The 19,869-nt window shown below is 34.3% G+C and overlaps 1 protein-coding gene across 2 annotated transcripts in view; it reads left to right on the forward strand.

Moving 5' to 3' along the window:
• Positions 1 to 1,337: 1,337 nt before the first annotated feature.
• Positions 1,338 to 19,869, forward strand: part of ppil2 (peptidylprolyl isomerase (cyclophilin)-like 2) — a 78,057-nt gene continuing 59,525 nt past the window's right edge. For both annotated transcript variants that reach the window (XR_012405793.1, NM_200991.2), the window contains 7 exon segments: positions 1,338 to 1,477; positions 1,783 to 1,832; positions 5,533 to 5,578; positions 6,359 to 6,421; positions 7,858 to 7,909; positions 19,006 to 19,057; positions 19,172 to 19,263. Coding sequence is in view for 1 of the 2 variants with exons in the window: in NM_200991.2 (NP_957285.2) it covers positions 1,446 to 1,477; positions 1,783 to 1,832; positions 5,533 to 5,578; positions 6,359 to 6,421; positions 7,858 to 7,909; positions 19,006 to 19,057; positions 19,172 to 19,263 (387 nt within the window). In the remaining variant the exon portion in view is untranslated.

Here is a 19,869-nt window from a genome sequence, read left to right on the forward strand (position 1 = left end):
ATAATAGAGTACACCCCATTTTGAAAATGAATATTTTTCTCCATTTCTTAGTGAATATAGGAAATGTATGTTGGTGCATTTAAACAAAACAGAGTTATTAAACAGATATATTTATTAAAAAAATATTTTGGTCACCAAACATATTTAAAAATTGAAAAATAATACAATTAAATTCAAGCAAAATATTGTGAAAAATGTACAACTTACAAAATTTCAACTAAATTTTTCATTTTATTTTTTTGCTTCTCTTGATTTTTCCTCTTTTTTAAACTTATATTTAATATTTTTCTCTAACATATACATTTGACTGTACTCGGTTTTTTGACCGTCATCATAAGTTATTTAGATAAGCTCCAGATTTGGCTTCAGTACTGACTAATCTAATGTATATGCACAAATATAATATTATATAGCTTCCTATTAAAAATATGAATTTAATAGAGTGATTTGTGAGGGGTGTAGCCTATATGTTGAGCACTGTATAATCATTAAATTAATAAACAAAATTTGCTCCAAAGTTTTATTATTATTATTGTATGTCAAAAACATCTTTACAAGAAAACTGCATTTTTAATTTTGTACGTTTAAATATAACATATTTAACATCAAACCAAAACATTTGGGAATATGTGCATTCAATGAGTATTCAGGTGTTTCAGCAATTCCTCTAATTCACAAAAAGAACATGCAGATTGCATGTCTAAAACGTTTTTAACAACTTGTTTCACGGGATAGATGAAATGAATTAGTTTATATGTAGGCCGCGCGGTGGCGCAGTTGGTAGCTCTGTTGCATCACAGCAAAAGGGTCGCTGGTTCGAGTTGACGTTTGTGGCATTTGCATGTACTCCTCATGTTGGTGTGGGTTTCCTCCAGGTGCTCCGGTTTCCCCCACAGTCCAAAGACATAGCTATAGGTGAATTGAATAAACTAAATTGGCCGCAGTGTGAGTGTGTGTGAATGAGTGTGTATGGATGTTTGCCAGTACTGGGTTGCAGCTGAAAGGATACAACATACGTAAACATATGCTGGTTAAGTTAGCGGGTCATTCCGTTGTGGTGACCCCTGATTAATAAAGGGACTAAGTTAAGCCGAAAAGAAAATGAATGAATGAATGAATTCATAGGTTTCATGTTTTTTTTATTTTGTGATCAACAAACATCAAACACTTTAAATATCCCCCTCATTATTGAGTATTATTCAGACATCCCAAGTTGAGCATAGACATAATTTACAGTAATTAAAAAACGAATTTTATGAACAGTATCTCAGTCAAAACCGAAGAGGACCAAAAAACATTTTGTTGTTTTAGGTCGGTTGCATTTACCGGTCGCGCCTAGGACACACCGGAAGTAGAGTATTTAAACAGTCGTGCGTTTGTGTTGCTTGTTTATAAACTCCTGAATTTTAATTCTTTTATTTAGCACCACCGCTTAGGTCGCAAAAATGGGGAAAAGACAGCATCAAAAAGACAAGATGTGAGTTGCTGGAGTGAAATATGACACGTTTGCTAACGGTTGAATTTTATTATTTCACTGAAAACTGAGTACGCTTCTTTAACTGTTTGCGTTGTTTGTATTATTTAGGGTTTGTAATGTTTTAATTTTAATTTTGGGACAGTAAGTCGTTCTTCATTCAGCTGCAACGACGGCATTTTGATTAATGTTCATGTATTAGATTCAGCGACGTAACATGAATTATCTAAAGAATGCAAATATGTAAATGACGACGTTATACTCTTTATACAGCTTTCAAATGATTTATTCAATACTCTGTTTTTCAGGTACATTACATCTACAGAATACACCCAGTTTTATGGAGGGAAGAAAGCAGGTATTTGCGTTAACCTGATGTAACGTTACTTCAAGTCATGTCAAGCTTTTGGGACTGTAGGACGTACCATTTTTGTTTCTTTATCAAATTAAATATAACTTATAAGTTACATAGAAAACATTTGAAATGCAAGAAAAGTGTCTATTTGAATATAATTTCACATATTGGTGAAATAGAAATAGTGTTATATCATTTAGCGTAAATATATTTATGCATATAGTCAGTAACAATTATGTTTGGGAAAATTATTCAATAAAAAAATAATAAAACACAAAACAGTTGTCATTTTTCTAGTGGGTCTATATATATATATATATATATATATATATATATATATATATATATATATATATATATATATATATATATATATATAGCAGTGTGATATGGCTGTATATCTGGTGGGAGATGTGCGTTGGCATGAGGCCGAGTGCCTTAGTGCCCCCGCCAGTGCCGATATACAGCCATATCGCACTGCTACGAGTGTGATATTGCGTTTATACAACAGTTTAACGGCATAATTGTGTATATAAAAACAAAATCAAACATGGAGATTCTCAAAAACCCTTTTGTATGAGGAACTACTTTCTTCCACCTTGGATTCAAATCATAAGCTGATAGCTAAACAGCTGAGCAAGCATCTTTTAAACTTTAGATCTGTAGTGTCTGCTTTTTTGCTGGTTGTATGTGGGCGGAGTAATACACAAAAAAAAGAGGTAAAGAGGCTTTACTGGTGCTGAAATTACTTAAATATATCACGGCTATTAGCCAATCAGATTCAAGAACCAGACAACTGTTGTATAAATATATATATATTGCAATAACTTGTTTGAATTTAAATATATTATCTTTTTATTGTTAAAGGCACTAGGTATCCAAACTTTTATTTTAATGGATAAAAATATTTTGTTTAAATGCACCAAGATTATTGGCTGTATTTTCTAAGACGTGGATAAAAATATACATTTTCAAAAGGAGGTTATACTCATTTATGCTGAGCACTGTACAGGGTTCATACGGTCATGGAAAACCTAGAAAAATCATTGAATTTTGACTTGACATTTTCCAGGCCTGGAAAAAAAGGAAAACCCACAAAGTTTTGTAAAAGTCATGAGCTGCGTCCCAAATGGCACGCTATACATTAAGCACTATGTACTTATGCACTAACACAGAGGTTCTCAAAGTGGGGGTCGGGACCCCCCGAGGGGTCGCGGGACAATGAATGGGGGTTGCCTGTTGATTTTCAAAAATCAATTAATTTTTATTAAACCTTAAGACTAACTGTATTTTATCAATAACCTACTGATGAGAAAAAAATAGTTGTTTATAGTTACTATAAACTATATAGTTACTATAGTAGCTTATAGTTACTAGTTCTATTGGATTGCGTCTTCTTGAGTAATTACATTATACTAAAGACACAGCAATACTGTCAGATGCAGCAGATTTTGGAACACCAGGTTAAACTTTCTAACCCATTTACAGCACTGACATACATAAAAAAAACAAAGAATAGACTTGGGTCTATTGGTGTGTGTGCGTCATTGCATACAAGGTTTCTGTATTTATAACCACCACCTCAGAGAATATTGGGGGTCACGAGTCACTGGCATTCTCATTTTGGGGGTCGCGGGCTGAAAAGTTTGGGAACCCCTGCACTAACACACTCAACAGCATAGTATATGTATGTATTGTCGTCCCAAATGGAACACTAACTGTTATTTTGCTAAACGGAAATTCAAACCATTTCCCTGATGACGTTTGATGGTTGCCATATTAGTAAAATAAATGACCAAAGGACCAGATAATATATGCAAGGATAACCGCATTCACCTTCGGGAGGCGCTATAATCACTCTTGTAGGATAATTTTGCTTTCACAATTCAAAATAAATAAAGTAATCCAACATGTGCACCCTATACCAATGCTCCTTCCGCTATGTGAGCAAATCTGAGATTGTTGAGTGCGTGAAGTGTCCAACATTCCACACTTCATTGTAATAGTTGAACGAGTGCATCATCCTGGTATTAAAATGCACTTATTATTTATAGAGTTTTCAGTGTGAACACACTACTTGCACTATTTATACTACAAAATGGCGTAGAATAGTGCGTAAGTATGCGATTTGGGACGCACCTATGGAAAACAGATATCTGTATACTTATAGGTTAGAATATAGGTTAGTTGTCTTGACTTCTATTCTGTCCTTGGCCAATCACATTCTCACATTATTAGTGTGGTTGTAAGCATTATCTACATAAGTTTTACATAGAAATGAATATAAATTTGGCGTCACGGTGGTGCAGTGGGTAGCACAATTGCCTTACAGCAAGAAGGTTGCTGGTTCAAGCCTTTGCTGGGTCAGTTGGCATTTCTCTGGGAGTTTGCATGTTCTCCTGTGGGCGACCCCAGATTAATAAAGGGACTTGGCCGAAAAGAAAATGAATGAATGAGTGAAATATAAATTTAAACTAAATAGATTGTTGTGTGTTTTACAAAGTGCCGTAATAAATTTGAACACTTATTGTTTTTCTTTTGTAGACTTTCTATATGTAGACATTGCATGGAACATTAGGTCATAAAAATTTACTTGAAAGTCATGGAAAAGTCATGGAATTTTTTAGTTGTAAAAATGTGTATGAACCCTGTCTGTAATATTTAAAAATGATCATAAATATGGCAAGTTTTTAAAACTCATTCTGCCAAATGGAAATATTAAATATTACAATTAATCTGTATTTTATTTTGGGCTGCACTGTGAAATTTAAATAAGTCGTCAAGTCAGTGATTCTTGTTCTAAGTGTGCCCTACAGTTATGCCTGATATTTTGTTTTTCTGCGACAGTGCTCAGTATATATAAGTACACCCCTCACAAATCTCTCTATTAAATTCATATTTTTAATAGGAAGCTATACAATATTATATTTGTGCATATACATTAGATTAGTCAGTACTGCAGCCAAATCTGAAGCTTATCTAACAAAATAACTTACGATAACGGTCTAAAAACTAGTACAGCCAAATTTATACGTTAGAGAAAAATATTAAATACAAGTTTAAAAATCAAGAGAAGCAAAAAAATTTTAAAAACTAGTTACAGTTTTGCTGATTGAATTTTGTTTTATGAAATATTTTGCTTGAATTTAATTGTATTGTCTTTCAATTTCTAAATTTGTTTGGTGACTAAAATGTTATTTTAATAAATATATCCGTTTAATAAATCTGTTTTGTTTAAATGCACCAAAATACATTTCCTATATTCACTAAGAAATTCATAAAAAATATTCATTTTCAAAATGGGCTGTACTCTGTTATGCTGAGCACTGTAGATTGCAATATGAATATAATTTCACAAAAGGAATATTTTGAAATGTGACTAGTGCAGGTTTGCGCATTGCGATATTGGTGCTGAAATGATATATTGTGCAGCCCTGCTCACAGTAATTTTTAGACTTTAACTATTGTTCCACTGAATGGCATTTTGGTAACCGTCTTATAATATTTATTTTTTGTGATTAGAAAACAACTTTTAAAAGTGTATTTCATACTTTTGAACAGTATTGTATGTAATGATGTTGGTTTTCCTGTCGCTCACTACTTTGATTGATTGCACCATATGTGGTCTTGTTTTCTGCCCTTTACTGTTGATATTGCTGTTGATTTTGCCTCTAAAATAAGCCTTTTGTGATCTTGTTTATAGAAATCCCACAAGCCAATTTCAGACGCTTGCCCTTTGATCATTGCAGGTGAGTTTTATGCATAACATTTCTTTCATGTTGGACAGACACAAGTTCTTTGTGTTTCTTCTGGTCAGAGATTTTGGTCTAGTAAAATAAAGTCTGCTTTCTTAACTGATATTTCCAAAGCTTTGTGACATGTTATCTCGTAGCACAAATAGGCATGTTTTAAGGTTTTGAAATGTGTTATTCCTCTGACATTTCATTAGAAGTTTAGGAGATTGTTTAGAAAACTTGTTTGGTTACATTGTGTGCAGATTCGTTTGTTGGCTCAGAAGTCACACTTCAGCTTAAAGCCATGTTCACACAAACATGGGTATTTTCAAAATTACACTTTTTTTCTATGCAGTTTCACTGTTTGTCCACACGAAAACACAGAATCAGGTGACTGAAACCGAATCTTTCTGAAAGTCTGGCCAGAATGAAGAGTTTTTTTAAATGTCATGTGAACGCTACAACCAAAGTTTTTGCCTCATGGCGTCAGTGTGGGTGATATTTTCTCCTTTCTGATTGGCCAAGATGGCTGAGTCCACACCAAATGCAGAAGAAGCGAATGTGATGCACATTCGTGGCAAACATATCAAGTATTTTGCCCACAGGACGGTAATCCGCCTCTGTTCTGGAGTCATTATGTCCACCTGTTGGTTTGGCATGCCCTTAAAATGCATTACAGTGCGTTTTTTGCATTATCATGTGGACAGATTTTTTTTTTTTTTGGACAAGGCCTAAGTGTAATGCTGTATGCTTGGATTTTTCAATCTTAATGTTTGTCTCTTATCCCTCTCATAGTTTGTCTCTTCAGCCCTTTGAGTATCCCATGTGCACAGTGGATGGGGTGGTTTTTGACCTAATGTGAGTATGTTACTCTCATCATCAGTATAATGAGATATTTTACTCAGCCATTATTTTTGTTCATGACTTTATAGTTAATTGTTTATTAATTATGTACTTATCGTAGGTTTAGTTATTGTTATATACACTACCTTTGAATGAGAAATTGTTATTGAGAAATTGTAATTTAGCAGAAAAATCATATTTAATGTTTTTAGTAGTGCTAGGCAAAGATTAAACATGATTAATTGCATCCAAAATAAAAGTTTGTTTTCACATAAAATATGTTGATGTGTTTTATATATCTCTAGATAGATAGATAGATAGATAGATAGATAGATAGATAGATAGATAGATAGATAGATAGATAGATAGATAGATAGATAGACGGATAGATAGATAATGTAAATTTAATACACCGTACATTACTTTTTTTGCATAGATATTTATATACATGCATGCGTGTATTTTTATATATATAATAATTATACACAGCATAAACGCATACATGGTCAAAACAAACTTTGATTTTTATTTAATTGTTGTCCAGCACTAGTTTTTTTTTGTCTACATTTTAGTTTTTTTTGGGTTTGTTTTCTGAAGTTGTTGTCATTATGTCATATATGTCATAAGTTTTTTTATGTTGCAAAAAAAAATCAAACAAACAAAAACAAACAAACAAAACAAACAAAAACAAACAAACTTAAATTCATCAGATGCAAAAATGTAAAAATGTTTGTCGTTTATGACTCTGGCCTACAAATCCATCAGTCTTTAGTTGCATGGATGTATTTATAAAGTTGACAACAATACACTGAATGAGTCAAAATAAATTTTCTTTTATGCCATAAAGTATTAAAATATTAAATAAACAATGTTCAATTTATTTTGTAAACTTCCTACCATGAATATATCTAAACTAAATTTTGATTATTAATATGAATTGCTAAGAACTTCATTAATTTTCTCAATATTTAGATGTTTTGAACCCTTTATATTCTAGATTTTCATATAGTTGTATCTCAGCTAAATAGAAAACTTTTATATGAAAAAACAAAACAATAAACTGACCTTTATGACTGATTTTTGTGGTCCAGGGTCAGATCTTTGTATCAATTCTGCTCTGTTGAACAATAGTTTTAACATTAATGACAATAATAAGAAATGTTTTTAGGGTTCTTGTTTATTTGTGACATGGAAGACTTAATTGCTGATGCTGAAACCTCAGCTTTGAACTACAAAATTAAATGACACTTTATTTCTTTTGAATTTTTAAAACGATAGTAATATGAACAATATTATCGTTTTATAATGTTTCATGTAAAATATGCTGTGATGAAAATTTCTGGTTTAAACTACACTAGAAAATCTAAAACACGCACATAACAGAAGTATTGTTATTATTGTACTTGGTGTTATGATGATGCTTGAAAAAATAGCATTTGTTTTCTTTTTAGGAGCATAGTGCCTTGGATTAAGAGATTTGGCACCAACCCCATAACTGGAGAGGTATTTCATTTTTAATGTTTATAATATATTGATTGTTTGACACTGACATTTCAAAATGCACTTAAGACATGAAATTGGTCAAAAATCTCACGTGGATTAAACCACTAGAGGGCATCAGACTCCATCAGGAGAAGCAAAACACAAAGTCTGACGACCATTAAAACTGCAGCGTGGTCAACTCAATGCTGTTAGCGAAGCATCCAAAGTTTTAACTTATAAGCTGTGCTTTATTCAATTTTATAGGTGTTAGGTGATGCTTTCTAAGAAAACTTTTAACCCTTTGTAATAAACATGTTGCCCGTGTATACAGATCTCAATTATACCGAATATCATGGTGCTTGTTAAAAAGACCTAAAAATCCAGAGACTTCCTGTTATTTTTTTGGTGTTGTCACGAGTCATGGATTCAAGAGAAATCACGGTAAATTTACGGATGGTATATATGATATATATATATATATATATATATATATATATATATGAATATGTATTTTTATATACAGTATATATTATTATATAAACTTCCATTCATGTAAAATGTGTGCTGCGCACTTTTGAGAATACTGAACTGAAACTTGACTTCACAAAATTACGTCACAAATCAAATCAGAATGTCTTTCAGAAAAATCACAATTATATAATTTTGTTTGTTCACACAATGCTCTTAGGCTTTTATTGAGCAGCTTTAAACAGTTTTGTGAAAAACAAGGTGAACATGGATCCCTTTGAGGTTGTTTTCCAATTGTGTTTAACAAACAATACCTTGAATAAGAAAATCAAATGCTCCTAAAACAGCACGACAAGTCAAAAGTGCACGAAATAGTACAAACATTATAAATAAATCTAGAATGCACAGGTCCTTGTTTGCTGTTTATGCCTGGTTTGTTGGCTCTCTTTATTTGCATTTGATTTATTTATCAGTTTGCGTTTCCAATGCTGGTTTGAGCATTTAATCTTTCATTGAACTATTACAGGTTTTTACTGAGTTGATCATGAAAATTAAAAATCAAATAGAGTCGAGCATTTGATTTCTCATTTGAGAATGCATTTTGCTTTCTTATTTGATAGTTTGAGTATTTGATTTAACATTTAAGTGCTTCTTTTGATAGCTTGATTAATTATTTAATCTTATTAGTAGATTTATTGTTTGCTAGTTTGAGCATTTATCATTGAACTATCACAGATTTATACTGAGTTGATCATGCAAATTAAATATCGAATATCGTCGAGCATTTGATTTGTCATTTGAGAATGCATATTGATTTCTTATTTATTAGTTTGAGTATTTGATTATCATTTGAGTGCTTCTTTTGATAGTTTGATTTATTATTTGATATTTAATTTTGTTTAATTTTTAATTTTGTTTAATCATTTTGTTTTGTTTTGAAAAAAGCTTCCATAATATTAATATTAAATTGTATCTACAAGTTATTGTGGGTGTGTTTTCTTAATTTGCTCTGTTGACCAGCATTACTGTTAATTAACCTTTTGAAAATAATTTTGGATAATCGAATTAGAGGCATTAGTTAAAATAAAGCTAAAAGGTTACATGAAAAGCTTAACCATAACTACACTGAATTAAATATAAATAAAAAGTTGAATGGGGGAAAAAAAACATGGCAAAATTTGAAATGTAGAAACGAAATCCAAAATATCAATGCTTATCATTGTATAGCACCGTCTAGAAACCACATATCAAAACTCTAAAAACACAAACTATTAACACAACCAAAAGCCGTTCATAATCATAATATCATTGCCTATTTTCCAAAATGTAGGCAATTTTGGATTTGATTTTGCATTTTGAAGAGCAGTCAAGCTTTGTGTCGCTTTGAGAGGGAAAATACTCTATTACTGTATGCATCTAGAAGTCACGATTGAGACTATATGAAGATATTGCCAGTCCCGCTGTGTGCCAGGAGTGGATGTGGGTGTAAATTGCTGTATAATCAGTTCACTGGACGCACATCGCTGCACTTATAATTTATTGAAACGGGAGTTCTAGGATCTCTGCGTCTGCATGTATAATCAGTTAGCACTAGCATGTACCACTGTGTACACAATGACTTACTCGGATGTAAAGCAGCATGTATTGTACTTTCTTGCTTCAGCTTCCTTCGAAGCACATGGCTGTCCGCTGTAATTTGTCTTTACATCTTCATAAGTGCTTCTGAGTGAGTGCAAGTCTGGACATGCCTTTGTGATGGTGTGTGTGTGGGTTTTTGTACACACAGTTGGACTGTTATCTGAAGTATTCATGATTGATTTGTTTCGGTAGATGGAAAAGAGTTCTGAATATGTCAAGGGGTGATAGGAGAAACAGATTCTCTGTGTGTGTGTGTGTGTGTGTGTGTGTGTGTGTGTGTGTGTGTGTGTGTAATGGTGACCTTTATTTAGATCTTTTGGACATGTCAAGACTTGTTCTTCTGTGCAGACATCATGTTCTCATGTGTTCTGCTCTGTTTCTGTATTTTAATGGTTAGTAGTGAAGCATGTTGAAGGTTGTGTTGTTTTTTTAAAGATACAATGCATTGGTGAAAGGGTTAGTTAACCCCAAAATTTGAATTATCTACTTACCATATTTTCTGCACCATAAGGCGCACTGGATTAAAAGACTCAGTCTCAATTACGTGGTCTATTTCTGTACTTAACCCATATATAAGGTGCACCATATTATAAGGCGCATGCTAAAACATACGGTCTAAAGGTAACGGAAGCAAAACAGTGCATTAAGTTGAACTTTATCATACTATTTAACAATACACTCACATTTTTTGAATCAGTCTTCTTTCACAAGTCCATCAAAGTCCTCATCTTCTGTCTGAATGGAACAGCTGGGCAATTTCGTCATCAAACATGCTGGGTTATCTCTCACCATTGTCGGAATTAGTCTCGTTGCCAGGTGGCTGTTCAGTAACGATGCCGGCTTTCGCAAAAAAGCAGCAGATACCTTAACCCAGTCATCCACGGCACTGCCTACCAGTCTTAGCAAAGGTGTGTTCGCCGTCTGTCATCCATCACTCCTACGTCAATCTAGCGGAGCGCTTACCAAAGTCGCACAACACCATTTTTACAGATTTTGGAACTCGGTGCACACATAAGGCATACTGAATTATCAGGTGCACGACCAATTTTTGACAAAATTTTAAGGCTTTTATGTGCGCCTTATAGTGCAGGACTTCATTCACTTGTATGTTGTAAACCTAACCATTGACATCCATGGTAGAAAAACAAATGCTATGGATGTTAGCAGTTGCTGGTTTTCGACAATCATTCATTCATTTAATTTCCATCGTCTTGGTCCATTTATTCATCATGGGTCACCACAGCGGAATGAACCGGCAACTTATTCAGCATATGTTTTACACAGCGGATGCCCCTCCAGCTGCAACCCAGTACTGGAAAACATCCATACTCTCTCGCATTCACACACACACAACTTTTTGTAGTTCATCCATAGCGCATGTCTTTGGACTGTTGGGGAAACAGGAGCACCCGAAGGAAACCCATGGCAACACGGGGAGAACATGCAAACTCCACAGAGAAATGTCAACTGACCAAGCTAGGACTCAAACCAGCGACCTTCTTGCTGTGAGGCAACAGTGCCAACCACTGAGCCATCGTGTCGCCCGGTTTTCGACAATCTTTAATATATTTTTTATTTGAGTCAGAGCAAACTATCCCTTTAAAATTTGCAATCCTCACCATTCAAAATTTAGAAGCCAAAAAGGATGTAATATTCACACTTTTCTTTACAAGTCATAATTTTAACCTTTTTACTTCATAAATACAACTTATGTCAGATTTTTTTTTATTATACGGAGCAAACAGAAGTCTTAAAAAATGTGGAGGAAGATTTTTTTCTCTCTACATTTTTAAAAAGAAAAGAATAAGAAGACAATGCAGTATGTCACAGCATAGAGCTAATTCAGGAAACGCACAGCTAAATAGGTTGTTTTGTTGGCATTCTTTGGGAACCTGAAATCCAAATTGACCTCATTTATTTTTCCTAATAAAAGTATTTTACTGTACTAAGTTTATGAACACAATGCATAGTCATTTGTCAAAATATATAATGCATTTCTTCACCTGTTCTGCAGATTTAAATAAGGCTGTTGTGAGTGTTAAAAACAATATTATCAAGTAGGTAAAGATAAATATTTGTTTTCTAAATAGGGTACTTAATTTTTAAAAACTAATAAGCTTTTAAAAATATGTTTTATAAGCTCTGAGGTTGTTAGTCAGTTCTATTTGATTTAGCAGAAGCCATCTGTTTGCATTATTTAATTTCTTTTTACAATTTTATTTAACTGTGGAATTTGTGGTAAAAAGTGCATTACTAATGATGCCTTAAATATCCCACCAATTAGAGAGTTGTGGTGAACAGATTGTGCCAAATATATAGTTTCTATTCATATAATATATGAAATATCTGGGTGATCCTTGTCTTTGGTGCGGAGCACACTGAGTCCATCTCTCCCAAAAAAGACCTGATATATTGATTCATCTGACCACAGTACAAGTTTCCACTGCGTTATGGTCCATTCCAGATGCCTTAGAGCCCAGAGAAGTTGACGGCGCTTCAGGACACTGTTAACATTGGGCTTCCTTTTGGCACAGTACAGTTTTAACTGGCATTTGTGAATGCAACTATGTATTGTCATCAGCAAATTTCTTTTTTGAACGCTTTCAGCCTTACTCTGCTTCATGCTACTATGATAATAACTGTTAAACACTTTAGTTTACCCATGATCGTGATTTCTGCAGCACTCTTGTAGGATGTAATAATGACCAAAACTCTCATGATTCCACACTCAGTCATGCCATCATCGAATTATGCCTTTGTTGTGGATATGCATACTGTGGGTTTACATTTTTGTGTGCCATATCGATCAGGTGGTTTACAAACAGTTTTCTGTCTGAGATTAGCAATCAGATGTCCAGTGTGTTCAGCTACTGGGTTAACCAGAGAGGCAGAGGCTTAAAGAGAAATAATCCCGAGGGATGATGACTTTATCCTACACACATTTGAATCAGTGTGTCACTGGATCAGGGTGAGCTCAGGTTATATGTGTCCTGCAGGCAAAACAGTCCTCGGTCACCAACCGTAAAAGCCACTAGCAACAGAGTCAGTGACGTATGGTTTACTTATTACTGCTACATGAGTAATATGCTACATTCGCATTGAAAAAAAAACACTACAGTTCAAAAGTTTGAGGTCGGTAAGAATTTGCAGTGTTTGTACGAGTGCTGCAAATTCTTGAAAATGCTTGACTTTCATCCTAGGGTTTTCAAGGTTTGACAAGTGCTTATTTTGCGTCAAGAAACTGCTTGAATATGTAGTTGTTGCTTTCATAATAATGTTTGTTACTAAAGTATGAATAATTAACTATAAAATAGAATAAATCTTTTTGCTTTTGAATTTAATGAAAACAAAATACATAGAAATTGTTATTTCATTTGTCAAAAATGCATGAACTAAAAATAAATATACATTTTAGATAAAAGATGACACATTTAAGATGCAAATAAATGACAGCAAAGAGAGAAAATGCTTGGGGAAAACATGCCATCAAAACTTGTCTTTAGAATACTATGTTAACTAATAATATCTGATATAATGCGATGAAGTATGTGTATGTATTTTGTGCCACAGTTTTAAAATGCTCTAAATCAGTGTTTCCCAACCCTGTTCCTGAAGGCACACTTAACAGTAAACATTTTAAACATCTTTCTAATCAAAAACGCCTGAATCAACATATCAGAACATAAGAGAGGTTAGACATCCAAAATATGTACTGTTGGTGTGCCTTCAGGAACAGGGTTAGGGAAACACTGCTTTAAATATTTGAAAATGCACCTGGAAAGTGCTTAAATTTTGTCTTTTGAAAAGGTGTAAGAACCCAATTTTTTTATGTTTCTGAAATATCTTATTTTGAAAGACTTTTATGTTTTAATGAATTTATTATAATTTCTGATCAGTAAAATGTAATTCTTGGAAAAAAAAAACTTTCTGACTACAAAGGTTTAAGCTGGTACATACTTTTATATATCAATATTTACAAGCTGGAAACCCAAACTGGCAATGAAAAGGTGTAAGAACCCTTAACCCTTAGAACTGTGGTCGGGTGGAATGGGGGATTCTTATAAAACGAAGATAGAGCGGTAGGGAAAAAGTATCCATTTATTGTAAGCTTAGATCTGTCTGATTGGATTATTACTGATTACAAATAAGCAACCAGTCATGTTCAATCATATCATGTGCTCCTCTCGAAATTAGTTTATGAAATATCACTTGTTTGAAATCTGAATATTTTTAAAGAGCCCATATTATACATGAAATAGGGTCATATCTTGGTTGTAAGGGTCTCCAACAATAGTTTAATATGCATGCAAGGTCAAAAAACACTTTCATGGTCTTATAATCTGCATTTATTTTTACCTAATTATCCCAGCGACTCCTGTATGAATCGTCCAGTGATTCATTTGTTCCCAAACCCCTCCTTAGCGCGAAGCTAATCTGCGATGATTGGACCGATGACAGTCTGTCGCGATTGGTCGACTGCCTTCAGTCAGAGAGTGAAATGCCAAACAGCTAATCAGCAATATAAAAGTAATCACAGTTCATACACGCTCGATGGTGTAGGCGTGGAGTTTAGCTGCCAGTGGGTCAATGTAAATACAGACTATGGACTTGAAAATACAGACGACTGACTATTTTATTGAGCAAAAACTCCAAAAGCAGTTGAGGAGATCTCCTAGCTTCTCACTCTGCTCTTTTCACAGACACACACACACACACACATTGCACAAACACACACACGCACTTAACCCTGCTCCGGACGACAACGCGCACACACACACACACACACACACACACACACACACACACACACACACACACACCTCCGGACGACAGCGCGCGCACACACAGACACACACACTACTCCTCGTCCACGGAGCTCCGTTAACGCAGCACGTGTCGGGTTTTTTAACGTGACTTTGCATGCGATATGAGAATATAGAAGGTTAACCTGATACAGTACACGCAGTTACAAGTAACAAAACACAACTAAATACATTTGCAAGCCAGAGTCAACGAGGCAACTTTAATCGCACGTACTTACACTTGAGAAATGGAGGAAGAAAAATCCTGACGTCCATCAATAAGTTACTCTTTACTGATCCTTCCTTTAACAAACGCTGATGAAGTATTCTTTGTAGCATGTAGCTTCCAGAAGTTTCCAGTAGTTTCCAACTGCTTGGCTATAATGCTGAGGTTTCATCTTTGGGTAGAGACTCAATATATCCATCTGCAGTGTGACTTCAATCGACCGGCATGTTTGTGTGTGTGTGTGTTTGTGTGTGTGTCTGGGTTTCTGCGTCAGAGGGCGGGGCCTCAGGTTTGAAATCTCCCGGGTTTGCGCGTGCACGTGAATAACTTGGTTTCGTTCGTACGTCATGGCGAAACACCTAATGAATCGGTATCAAGGCGACTCGTTTGAAGCACTAAGAGTCGACTCTTTTATAGATGAATCAACAGTTTTAAACACTGTACACTAACAGATTTAAGCCTTAGCTGGATACTTTACTTCACTTAGAGCTGTGTTACACACTACATGGAGGGGAATTTTCAAAAACCCATAATATGGGCTCTTTAAAAATGATTAACGCTTAACTGCAACTTTTGATGAATTAAATGTATCATTTCTGATCAATAACATTTCATTATTTAAAGAAAAAAAAAAAACTATACTCTGACCACAAAGATTTGAACAGTAGGGCACATTAATAAATATCAACCGGGCAACACTTACAATTAATTTGGAAAAGTGTAAGAATTTTAAGTGTTTTTGAAATCTCTTATATCCTAAAAGACTTTAATTTTATTTATTTTTATTATGTAGTACTTTTTTTCCCAAATGATTTTGAGGAAATAAAAAGTTTGAAACAACAGCATTTATTTGAGATCTAAACCTTGAATGAACAATGCTTAAAGGTGCGGTATGTAAGCTTGACACCCAGTAGTTGAACTAGGTATTGCACTCCTGGATAAAAACAAATGGAAGCGCAGGTTGTCAGATTGAGGACCAACAGGAGCATGTCTGACGATGAGTTTTTGTCGCGGACGAAAATGAAGAGGGGTGGGGAGTCGCGGAAGAAAGTGAAGAGCGGGGGTGCGTGTGAGGAGGGGGATCGGCAAAATGAGGTGCCGGATGAGATTTCAGAGGTTCCAGATCCGACTTGTTCCGGTACAAATTAAGCCCTGTATAAACCTTACCACCTCATGAGTGAGTGTATATTCTGTGCTTTTGGACGGCTGTATTTAAATTTCTCTTGTGTTTGGTCTGGTGCAAACAGCCAAATTGCTTATCACTGTAAATGTCTTTGCGTAGCGTCTTAATAGGACATGGAGTTGCAATGTAACCTGCCCACCTAATGTTTGCGTTCGTAATATTTATATTACTTGCTAATTAATAACCACCTTATGTGGAACTCTGAATCTGCATCTCATTTCGGAATCTGCTATTGTCCACCGGAGATCGCATTTCAGTCATGAGTGCATACTTTGAGAGCCTTTCGGAATGAATGAATGAATGAATGAATGAAATATGCGGTTTTCCACCAAGGCAACCTGGGGGGGCTGAAATATAATTAGCTAAACTGGCATTCGTTTGGCATGTTTCTTAAATGTCTGCAAACAAATTATGGTATTTTTATACTTCAGAAGAGTCAAAAACTTGTATACAAGTATATTGTATACAAGTATGTATACTTGTATACTCATGAAGTCTAAGACCTCTACCTGCTCACTTGATCCCCTACCTACTGTTTTAGTTAAGTCTTGCATTAATTCACTATCCTCTTTTATTACATCTATAGTGTGTTCTTCACTATCAACTGCTACTGTTCCTTCATCTTTAAAAATGGCCTCTATAACTCCAATACTCAAAAAGACTGGGGCTGATACTAATGACCTAAACAATTTTAGGCCAATTGCCAACCTTCCGTTTGTTTCAAAAATACTGGAAAGAACAGTAGCAGCTCAACTTCAATCACATCTGCTTACTTATAACATCTATGAGCACTTTCAATCTGGGTTTCGCCCTAAACACAGCACAGAAACAGCCCTCACTAAGGTTGTAAATGATCTTCTCTTAGCTGCTGATTCTGGTTACCTGTCCATACTTATTCTTTTAGATATTACTGCGGCTTTCGATACTATTAGTCATTCACTATTATTGGAACGACTGGCTTCTATAGGAATAGCTGACAACGCACTTTGCTGGTTCTCTTCCTATTTAAGTGACAGAAAACAGTTTGTGCAGATAAAAAATAGACGCTCCGATCCTGTTTCAATCCTTCATGGTGTTCCTCAAGGGTCAGTATTGGGGCCACTTTTATTTATTATTTATATCCTACCTTTAGGTCATATATTTCGTTCTTTTGGCATACATTTTCATTTTTATGCAGACGATACACAAGTTTATATCTCCACAAAACCTACAACATCGCACCCCCCTTCTGACCTTACCAAATGTCTAAATGAGATTAATACATGGATGACTAATAATTTCTTAAAGTTAAATGCCAGTAAAACCGAAGCCCTTTTGGTTGGCTCAAAATCTGTTTTATCCAAAGCTCAATCTTTTACCCTGTTTGTTGATAACTCCCCAGTCAATTTCTCAACCCAAGTGAAAAGTCTTGGGGTTATACTGGATGGCATGCTCTCATTTAGTTCTCAAATTAGTAATATCTCACGTTCTGCCTTTTTTCATTTGCGTAACATTGCAAGACTTCGCCCTTCACTATCTCAACAAAGCACTGAAGTGCTTGTTCATGCTTTGGTTACATCACAGATTGATTACTGTAACTCGCTTCTCTCTGGTATTCCTGATAAACAAATTCATAAACTACAGTTGATTCAGAATTCAGCGGCTAGGATAGTCACCTGCTCGCGTACTTCTGATCACATAACTCCGATTCTCTTTCACCTGCACTGGCTTCCTGTTCACTATCGTATACAATACAAAATCCTCCTCTTAACATACAAAGCTCTTCATAACCTGGCCCCTCGCTATCTTTCTGATCTTCTTCATTTGTACACTCCTTCACGCTCACTGAGATCATCTTCTGCTGAACTGTTATCTGTCCCACACTTTAAGATGAAGTCATTTGGAGGCAGGGCTTTTAGTTGTACAGCACCGAAGTTATGGAATTCCCTGCCTTTGCACATTCGCCAGATGGACTCTATTTCCAATTTTAAATCTCAGATAAAGACGTTTTTGTTTAGGATAGCTTTTAATGATTTGCTGGTTTAATTATGCTGATTGTCATTTTTACTGCTTGCATTTTTATGATGTGCTTGTAATCTGCTGTAAGGTGTCCTTGAGTGCTTTGAAAGGCGCCTAAAAATAAAAGGTATTATTATTATTATTATTATTACAGGTCATTTAACTCCCACACTGAAAAAATGATTTTAATTTAACAAACAAAAATAAATCACCAATGTTCGACTTAATTTAATTGGGCTACATTTAAACAAACAAAATGTATACAACTACTTGCCTTAAAAAAACTTTAGTAAATTTAAGGAATCATCTATGAATAATTTTTTTCAGGGCATTTGTGATGAATTTAATGTATTATTTCTGATCAATAAAACTACTTACCACAAAGGTTTGACATATAGTGTACATTACCATCACATATCAATACATACATAATTACAAGCTGAATAACTAGCCAGACAACTCTTAACATCACTTTTGCCAAGTTTCTTTTCTTTTTAAGCTGACGTTTCCTTGTGGTTCTTTTATCTATGTGCAATTAGACACATGAATGACCTTTTTCAGATTTCTCTCAAACTATACTAGATTCCCATGACTAAGTGGTGTTTAAAATGAGTGCCAGTCTGTTTATGTATTGTCTTATCATCGCCCAAGCACGTCCCGAATGAATCAGTCAATTTATTCTAAGTAATTAAACACAATTAAACTTTTCCTGGGTGTGATTAAAGTATAATTGAAAATGTAGGTGTGTCTGAGAGCCAGTTTCACAGATATAGTCACTAACTCTCTCTCTTTCTGTTTTTAGAAGCTGGAGGCTAAATCCCTTATCAAGCTTAACTTCAGCAAAAACAATGAAGGTAAATATGTTTGTGTGTGCGCTCTTGATCCTCTTACCTGGCCTGCGTCAACAGCAATGTGTGTTAATGATGAGAGATAATGGTTAAAGTCCTCTTTTTTCCCCTGTACTTTAGGAAAGTACCACTGTCCTGTGCTCTACACCGTCTTCACAAACAACTCCCACATCGTTGCTAACAAAGTCACAGGGAATGTTTTCTCTAATGAGGTAAAACAGCTACATTTTATTTGTTGTATCATATTTTTATGCAGCAGAATGCATATAATTTTTACACATGGAGTTTTTTTTTTGTTGTTTTTTTTTGTTCAGCAGTCAAGAATTATTATTATTAGTATTAATATTAATAATTAATATTATATATATATATTTTTTTTACTTTTTACCCATTACTCTGCATTTACCCATTACCCATTGCTCTGGACTAGTTTCGACAAAAATTAAAAATCACAAATGCAATAAAATAAAAATATATAATGCATATATTTTGAAAAAAAGGTTTTTATTGCATTTTTTATAGAAGTTCAACAGCATCCTCAAAATGAAAACAGTAAATTATTGCAATAGCAAAATTAATTATAGAAATATTTATCATTATTCAAATTGCTTTTTACATTTCAGCTATTATGTTTATTTTTTTATGATGTCTAAAACATCTAGTGTTTTTTCTACTTTCATATAACAAAAATATAAATTTGAAAAGGAAAATACAGTGATCAGTGATTGTTTACATTCAAAACAGGGCCATAAAATTAGTCAATTTGACTCTCGCACTATACATATGAATCCCTTATACCTATCTATCACACTATCTAT

The sequence above is a fragment of the Danio rerio genome, chromosome 5, assembly GCF_049306965.1.
Source record: "Danio rerio strain Tuebingen ecotype United States chromosome 5, GRCz12tu, whole genome shotgun sequence".
Taxonomy (NCBI): domain Eukaryota; kingdom Metazoa; phylum Chordata; class Actinopteri; order Cypriniformes; family Danionidae; genus Danio; species Danio rerio.